The sequence below is a fragment of the Arachis ipaensis genome, chromosome B1 (genome assembly GCF_059453495.1).
Source record: "Arachis ipaensis isolate K30076 ecotype BB chromosome B1, ASM5945349v1, whole genome shotgun sequence".
NCBI lineage: Eukaryota > Viridiplantae > Streptophyta > Magnoliopsida > Fabales > Fabaceae > Arachis > Arachis ipaensis.
Genome location: NC_142436.1, coordinates 21,996,049 through 22,005,017, shown reverse-complemented (window position 1 = coordinate 22,005,017; position 8,969 = coordinate 21,996,049). Strand labels below are relative to the sequence as shown.

At 38.2% G+C, this 8,969-nt stretch overlaps 1 protein-coding gene across 2 annotated transcripts; it reads left to right on the top strand.

Annotated features, from left to right (window-relative positions):
- The first annotated feature begins 4,511 nt into the window (after window positions 1-4,511).
- Window positions 4,512-7,867, top strand: LOC107627201 (FAD-dependent oxidoreductase family protein). Of its 2 annotated transcripts, none has more exons than XM_088501238.1 (3): window positions 4,512-5,436; window positions 6,365-7,005; window positions 7,256-7,867. In XM_088501238.1, the coding sequence occupies exons 1-2, from the start codon at window positions 4,560-4,562 to the stop codon at window positions 6,739-6,741; spliced, it is 1,254 nt and encodes a 417-aa protein (XP_088357364.1). In that variant the 5' UTR covers window positions 4,512-4,559; the 3' UTR covers window positions 6,742-7,005; window positions 7,256-7,867. The 2 variants fall into 2 exon arrangements, with proteins under 2 accessions (XP_088357364.1, XP_088357363.1); XM_088501237.1 differs by having other exon boundaries at window positions 4,546-5,436; window positions 7,241-7,867.
- The last annotated feature ends 1,102 nt before the right edge of the window (window positions 7,868-8,969 follow it).

The window sequence follows — 8,969 nt, the reverse complement described above, 5'->3', positions numbered from 1 at the left end:
CCCATTCACCACAACATTGTTAGGACTAATGAGGGAGAGGTTCACCTTGGGAGCTATAACTGAAAATTGGGCTTTCAAATTTTCAACCAGCTCATCCATTTCCTGAGCTATAGTCTCCTCCAAGTCTTCATACTTCTCCCTTGAGTTGGCAATCTCATCCACTGAGCCCAACTTCTTTCCAAAGACCTTGGGATAGCTTTCTTCAGCTTTCTTTTTCATGCCATCCGCCCTGGCACAGATGGCCTCAGATTGTTTCACCTTCTCCCAAGCCCTGGCAAGGTCAGAAACAAGTGTCTCATTTTCAGTCTCCAACTCCTTCTTGGACTCCTTCAAGGACGCCACTTTAGCTTGAAGATCGGCCAGAGTGCGCCGAGTGGCACTAAGGAGAGTCTTCTCCAACTCTCTCAACATAATAGAGGTTACCCTAACCGTCCGAATTCTACCTCGTGCAAGTACTTGAAGATGGTTCTTTATGGAAATATCATCCATACTAATGAATCTGTGGAAAAGGATGTGTTTCTCACAGAACTCTATACCGTCAAAACCAGTTTCATAAACGCTTTCCGACTCAGAGGTCTTATGTTTTTTAGGATTAGGCTCGGAGGGAAGAGGCGCAGAGGAAATTTCTTGATTACCAAAGTTAGAAAAAGGAGTGAGAGGAGGAAGAGTTGGATTAGGAGTAACTTTGGAGGAGGCTGAGGCACCCGAGTTTGATTTGGAAAGAGAAGAAAGGTCGCTTGACTTGCTGACTTCTTTTAACTAGATAGTACAAGCAACAACATTTTTCTTGGCAGTCCGAAGAGTTTTTATGGCAGCCGACTTAGGAGCCATCTTTTCTGCACGACATCAAAGTCGGGTTATGACAAGCCAGTAAAATAATAAAAAAAAAAATTATCTACAAAGCTAAAAGGAAATGCCACCTAGCTCAGATGTTATTTGACTTGGATTTTCTAAAATTTTCTTTGTATTCAGGTAAGGATCTCGGCCCTAACACTCTTGAAATAAGGTGACTACACTCTCCTCAACTTCATCTAAGTCATCCAAGCCATACTCAACAACTACAGGATTCTCCTTCTAATACAAACTAAAAATGGGCTCATCCCTCTCATCCAAAAAGATATGACGGAAACTTTCAACAGATCAGATCTTAAAAAAGTAATTTTTGAAGTTATGAAAAGAATCATAAAAAATAACAAAGACCTTCCTTCCTTGAAAAACTCAGAAGGAGACGTAACCCTATTTCTTAGAGCTAAAGAATTTTGTAAGAACAAAAAGGCAAAAGAAAACTTTAACAGAAGGACGGACATCAGGTTCCCGACAAAGAAGTTGATAAATTTTGAGAAAACTCTAAGAATTGGAGATGAAGCCAGGAAGAGACAACATTACAAATCCTAAGGACCTTGGATTCAAAGTCAAAGAAAGGAAGGCTAACTCCCAATTTTGCGAAAAAACAATTATACACTATATAAAATGACGTTCCGACTTATCAAATCGGGGAAAGCAAACCCTCTCTTTAGGGTTGGCAACCACAATCTCATATTTTCTTTCATCCTCCCGATTCAAACATAACCTATGATGCCTACGAAAGGTCTCGGCATACTCTTTATTAATAACACGGACGAGAGTAAGAATAGATATATCTACCCAGGTCAGATCGGATGGAAATTTAGAAGACATGTTGTAAATTACTAAACGAAATATAAAAGTTATACCTACAAATACATCAAAATGAGATTCATCACTACAAGTCAGACAAAACAAAAGCATTCAGACAAAATTGCAAGAGGCCAGGTCGTCTTCATCAAACACAAAAGAGCGTTATAACCTCCCGTATGCAAAACAAACACACCACGTTATCAAGTGTACAAATAGCGCCATCTTCAAAAATGCAAAAAGGCACAATTTGGGGGGGGGGGGACACAAAATAAAACCTCCCACACTCAGATTCACAGCGGCAGTAACAAAAGTTAAAAGCCAAGAAAGAAGCAAAGATATTTAAACAAACAAAAAAACATTGCCAAATCTAACAAAAACAATAAAGCAAAAGCATCACCCAGAGCGTAAAAGCAGAAACAGAAATTCAAAGGGATAAAACGCCAACCTTGAAGGAATGCAAAACAGGAAAAAGGCACTTGAACAACAAGACACGGACAATCCAAGAACGTCCAACGAACGAAGGAAAATTTCCAAGCAGAAATTCAAATCTTCAAATGTAAAAGAAGTTATGAAGAAATCTTAGAGAAAACGAAGAGTGCAAACGTTTTAGGAAGGAGAGAAAAAGTGGAAAGAAAAACGAGTTTGGGTATTTATAAAACACTAGAAAAAAAGGAGTAATTTCACACCCCCTCATTTATGGAGCACGGTTACCAAGGTGCGTAGTACTACAAAAAGATGCAACGTTTTAAATTTTTAAAAAACACGTCGAGCACCCAATTTACCTCGGAAAGGTGGCATACCCGACTAGGCGTGACCACATCCCAAAGATCAGGCAAATCTATAAATGCTCAAGTCCGACCTCGTAAAGCTCGGACTCAAACATGGGCACTATTCATACTATAGCTCAAAAATAAAGCTAGGCCCAAAATAAATAAAGGCCCAACACAGAAATCCGCCTTCGCTACACCTATCCGACCTCATAGAAGTCGAGCGCAACGATAACAGCTCAATTCTACTTATTTGAATAAGTAACTAACTCCTAAGATATCTCCCATTTATCTAGAAGGGAGGTCTCAACAACTTTCTTAGAAAAAAGGAACGGCTATCCACTATCAAAGGTGGAACTACTCTAAAAGGTTATTATCAACTCTACTATAAATACACTAACACTCTCAAGTATATTCAGAGCCCAATCTATCAAAAACCTGCTTAAACCCTTGTTAATTTAAGCATCAGAATCTGTCTCTTGCAGGTACCACCTCACACTCCTCACGAAAAATTCGGACAGCAATGAGTCACCAGTAAAGTCGGACGCTGCCCTTAAAAAAAAAACTGAACCTCACGTTCAAACCCAAAAGCAACACAATTCTAGGTAGTCCTTAGAACAGTACCTTTTATAACCAAAAAGGGTAGAACTCAATTATTGTTGATATATTCAAACACTACACAATCCTCACTTTTTCTCATATTTGCATTTGGATGGACACTAACAAAAGAATTGATTCATTGCTAACCATAACTCTAACAACAAATCAAAAGAAGACTAAGAGATAAGATCAATGAGCGAATTATGATGGATATACTTGCATAAATCTCCTTAGGTAAATTTTTTGTTTGTTTGTTTGTTTCATCTTATCAAACGAGGAGATTTTGCTCATACTTTGTTTGTGCAAATACCATGTGTCTTATTATGCTATAAAGCATATACGCTTTTTAATTTTTCATTTACACTGTAAATGACAGAAGAATAATTTCATATATTAGTAAATATTACAATTAATTTATTTATTTAAAAAAATTCTTCTCATCGACTTTTTATTGTCTCTTCAACCGCTCAACTGCTCACATAATAAATTCTTTTTTGGGTTAACCACATAATAATGTTTTTTTGGTAATTAACCACAATAATATTTAACACCCTAAGTTTTGCTATAAGTTTTTAAGCCCAAAATTTATTTAATAAGATCTCTGGTCCAGATCTGACTGTAATGGACCTAAGCTCGAGCAAGTATGTTAAGAAACCAAAAGGGCTTCTAGCTTTCTCCCACTCTGTTCTTTAGCTTGTTACAACAAAACCAAACAAAAACTCTTCTAAAAAAAAAAAAAAAAACTTAACAAATATTTTTTCAATAATCCCATCTGTGTATCGAATATTCTTTTGTATAAAAATATATTTATTATTTTTATAATTAGATATTTAAATTAATTCTAATTAATAAAATTTTCAATTTTTTTTAAAATAATAATATCAAAATAATATATAGATATATAGAGAAATTGATATTTTTGAGAATAAATATAAAAAGTATATTTTAATTAGTTAATATTAATTAAATTTTTTTAATTAAAAAGGTTTTATTTTTAAAATAATTAAAATTAATAATTTAAAATTCAAAATTTATAAAATTAATTTAAAAAATTAATTAATATTGAATAAAAAATTGACTTAGTTTATTCAATTAAATTTATTATATTTATCAAAAATTCTATTTTTTGGATCAATTTTTTAAATAATAATTTGATAAAGTATCAAAAATAAAAAATAATTATTCTTATATTAAAATAGTAAAACTCTCCTACTATAAGAATTATAAATTTAACTGTAGTTGATTGTTCACGTTATCACAATATCACTTTATTTAATATTTTTAAAAAATTAATAAAATTTATTATTTTTTATCTATAATTAATGATTAATATTTAGAAATATAGACTCTAGACTAAATAAATTAAATTAAGAACTAAAAATCTAAAATACTACCAAAAAAGTCGAAAACAATAAATTTTATTGACATTAGTGTTTTTTATTTCTCTTAATTTAGAGAATTTATATTCCTAATTTTTTTTAACCACGCAATAGCATTTAATGGCCACGTGTCACACAGCGAAGAAGCCGAGCAGTGATGAATCTAGCAGTGACCTCTCGAGCTTCAATGCTCACTCTATTCCACACAACCACTATTTCCATCACTTCCTCCGCCAATACAATTCCCTTACCGTCACGTCAGCCCATGGATCAGAATCCCAAGCGAGTTGTCGTCTGCGGTGGCGGAGTCATTGGTGTCTGCACCGCCTACTTCCTCGCCAAGAAGGGCGCCGCCGTCACTCTCATCGAGAAATCCGACGTGGCGTGCGCCGCCTCCGGAAAAGCCGGCGGATTCCTCGCCCTCGATTGGTGCGACGGAGGGCCCGTCGAATCACTCGCCCGCGCTAGCTTCAATCTCCACCGTTCACTCTCCGCCGAGCTCAACGGTCCCCAATCCTACGGTTACCGACCCCTAACTACTCTCAGCCTCACCGTAACAGAATCAGATAGCAACCCTCCCTCTTCTTCCACCCCTTCCAAATCCTCAACTGTTCCCTCATGGATCGACGGACCAATTCGGAGTCCAAGAACGATTGGAACCCCCGAAACGACGGCGCAGGTGCACCCGCAACTGTTTACGCGCACGCTAATAGCTAGGGCAGTTAAGGACCATGGGGCTCAGGTTGTTATTGGGAAGTTGGAACGGTTAGAGTTAGTTGGGGGCCGAGTTGGATCGGTTGTGCTTGAAGGAGGACGAGTTATTGAATGCGACTCGGTGGTTTTGGCGTTGGGTCCTTGGTCTGGGAAATTGGAGGTTTTGTCTTCATTGTGTAGAGTTTATGGTCTTAAGGCACATAGCATTGTTTTGGAGCCTAGAGAACCCAATTCCATAACCCCTCACGCACTATTTCTTAGTTATTACCCTTCAAGAGGTGGAAAAGCTATTGACCCAGAAGTCTACCCTCGTCCCACAGGTATGCTATTATTTGTAACTATGTACACCAAAATTCAGACTTTATTTTTGTGACTAAAAATGAACGAAAGAAGCAAAAAAAGGAAGAAACAAAGAAAAGCGAAATTAATTGGCTGGTTTCATGTCTAAGCTAATAAGATGACGAAGTTCATTCCAAGACTGAAGCCATTTCACATACTTCACAGCCTCCGAGGTAGCTGTTTTGCAAATTCACCATTTGGTGCTATTTTTTAGTTGCACAAATAAATAGAAGTTAGCAATTACTATGCATGAAATCTAAAGTAAAACTGAGAGAAAGGTGTATTATGGACCTCACCCGACAAGTTTAAAATATCTCTGTTGCTTTTGGGGTAGTTGTCAAGTATAATTGTTACAATTCATTGTTTACATAGCATTTCTCAGTTGACTACGTAGCAACTAGAAAGAAATACTTCACCAAACAACCGTGTCTGATTACAATGCTTAATTTAGCTGCAATGATGCAGTAACAAAAATAGCAAGGCTCACGGGGGTCTACGTTAATCTTGACCCATCAACAAGGAACTGGAATCAAGATGAAACAGGCAGAAAGAAGAGTTTCCAGTTCCACACTGGCTACATAGATATTGCTGACAAATTAGATAGTTTGGCTGATATGGATTATTAGGATATTCAATACTTTGGCAATCTCACACACTTTTGTATATAAACTCGTCCTTTTGTTCAATTATAAATTTATTCTTCTCATTTTTATAATGTTAGAAGCCTAGACCTTGGTACAGTTTATTCATTTATTGAATTGAGGGGTTAAGTTTATACACAACTGAATTGTGTAGTTACAACTAACTAATAACTAATTTTATTTACACATTTACATAATAATGTAATATTTTATAAAATATATTTTATGTGAGCATAGTTCATGATTTATTGGTTTTGTTTTACGGCAGGGGAGGTGTATGTTTGTGGGATGTCAGCCGAGGAAGAGGTAGCAGATGACCCTGAGGAGATTAGGGGTAAGGAGGAGTCAATTGAGATGCTGAAGAGGGTGGCGAAGACCGTGTCAAGCCATCTGGGTGAAGGAGGGGCCCGTGTGAAGGCAGAGCAAGCGTGCTTCTTGCCGTGCACCGATGATGGCATTCCGGTGATTGGGGAGGTTCCAGGAGTGAAGGGTTGCTTTGTGGCGACAGGGCACAGTTGCTGGGGTATTTTGAATGGACCTGCTACTGGTGCTGCCATGGCTGAGCTTGTAATTGATGGGAATTCCACCATCGTTGATCTTAAAAACTTTAGTCCTGCTAGATTTCTTGGCCGTGGGAAGGTGTAGTTTTCTAAAGATCATTTGTGTTGTGACAATTAAATTTGTGTTGTGACAATTAAAGGTCCTGTTTCTTCCTCAACTCATTTAACCCTTCTTCATATTCACATCACTGTTTTTGTGATTAATTCTGTAATTTGCGATAATGCAATGTATATTTCCATGTGCCTGATGTAAGGATATTTTTAAGAACACAGTTGTGTGAGGGGAAAAACTATGAACACCGAGAGGGAATTTGGAGGGAAATGAAACAACTCATGAACATGGATTCAGGTATGTTCTATGTTCTTGTTATATTCAGATTGTATACTAAAAATAATTGATTGCAAGATCCTCTTATATGTTATCACTTATCAAATGATAGTTTATCAATTGATACAAGTTTGTGTACCGATTCAAGAGAAGGAATTCTATGGAAAAGGAATAAGCTGTATAGAAAGGTTTTTAATCAAATATGTGCTGTGCTAATGTAAATATAAACTGTAAGGTATAATGAAATAGTGAAAAGTTGCTGTGATTTCAGGGATTAGAAAATCCGTTGAACCATGTGGCATCATTGTACTCGAGCTAAGCTTCACTTAGTGGAAGACAAATGAAGGGAAGTGAGTGTATAATGCGGTTAGTAGCATTTCAGTGATGGCAGAATGGCAGGGTAAACAAATCAGTTAGGCTTCAACGCCTAAAATGCCTTAGAGAGCATGATTGTTTTTTGGTCGGGGTTTGCAAGCAAACCACAAAACAAACAGAACTACTGCGAGGCCCAACGAAGCTGCTCCAAAGACTGGACCCAGCGCCTAGCTCCCATCTTGTAATCCGTACGATGCTACTCCTTACTAGGGATGGCAACATGCACCTTACCTGCGGGTATCCAATCTGATTCAACTCGGTCGGGTAGGGTTGCCAACCCGATTCGCAGCGAGTAGGGTTCTCGTGCGAGTCGGGTAGAGTGTGGGTTGAGTCTCAATCCTACCCGACTAACCCGCACCTTATATATATATATATATATATATATATATATATATATATATGTTTTAAGTAAATGTTGTACCAAAGATCTCTTACTAAATGCAAAAGATTCTTAGCCATTGAGAAGAGATCATTAATTGATAATTTAATATGTTTTTTACACATAAAAGTCAGTTCTATTTTAAATTATCATCAAGTTATATAATAATGTTACATTTTTTTGGTAATCTGCGGATAAGATCGAGTACCTGCGCGTTAAGAGCAGGTAGGGTTAGGGTTGAGATATTTTCAACCTGCGGGATAGGGTAGAGTTGAGTTTATATAAAAATTTCAACTCGTGGGTAGGATTAGGGTTGAATCTAAACCTTACTCTACCCTACTCATTGCCACCCCTACTCCTTATGCTTTGATTTCCAGGTTCATCACGCCGCACACTAGATTTGATTCTCCATTGCTTCGTCTCCAGTATACATCCTGGCTTTTATTGCACAGAAACCTAGGCTCTCACGCCTTCAATGTTTCACACCTTTTGGGATTATAAATTCACTAAATTGTAAGATTGCATGAAGTTTAGCCACACCACAAACATCACCCAAGTATGAAATTCGAAAAATTAGGATTAGGTTTAGAAACACGTGTCATCCAACATCAACTCCTATGTCCTCTCGCTCCAATCACTCTTCTCTCGAAGTCACGATCTCCATCGCGAGTTCTTATCCCTTGCCCCTGTGTCCTCCCCTTCCACTGCGTCTGCCACTTGCATCTGCGTTGTTTCCTCCTCACAAACGGCATGCCGTCGATCACCTACGCTGCACCCTCTCTCCTCTGCCACAATAGTGCCCTTTCTCCTCTACCATAACATCGTCCTCCCTTGGTCCACCGTAGCAGCGCCATCTCCTCGCGAACAATGCGCCGCTTATCACCCCGCTGTGCCTTCTCTCCTCCGACGCAGTAGTGCCGCACAGCACCTTCCTTCTTCCTCCGACGCAACAGCACCGTCCCTACCTCCGCTAACGTAGCTCCCTTGTAAGCGCACGAATGCGTGTCCAAACGCCAAGGGTTGCCGCACGCCGTTGGTGTTGCTGCACGCCAAGACTCGCCACGGAACGGCCAATGAGGAAGAAGGACACCATGCCCTGCGACATCCAAACGCTGTGCTTTGGCCGCATCACTTTTCCTTCTTCTTCTTGATTTTGGATTATTCTTTCTACTAGTTTTGGATATTTCTTTTTTCGAAGTTTTGATTGTTTCTTTTTCTCATGTCTTAGATG

Excerpts from the sequence above, each read along its gene's own strand:
- LOC107627201 (XM_088501238.1), top strand. The coding sequence starts at position 4,560 with ATGAATCTAGCAGTGACCTCTCGAGCTTCAATGCTCACTCTATTCCAC. Across the intron at positions 5,437-6,364 it reads AGTCTACCCTCGTCCCACAG|GGGAGGTGTATGTTTGTGGG; the intron begins GTATGCTATTAT and ends GTTTTACGGCAG.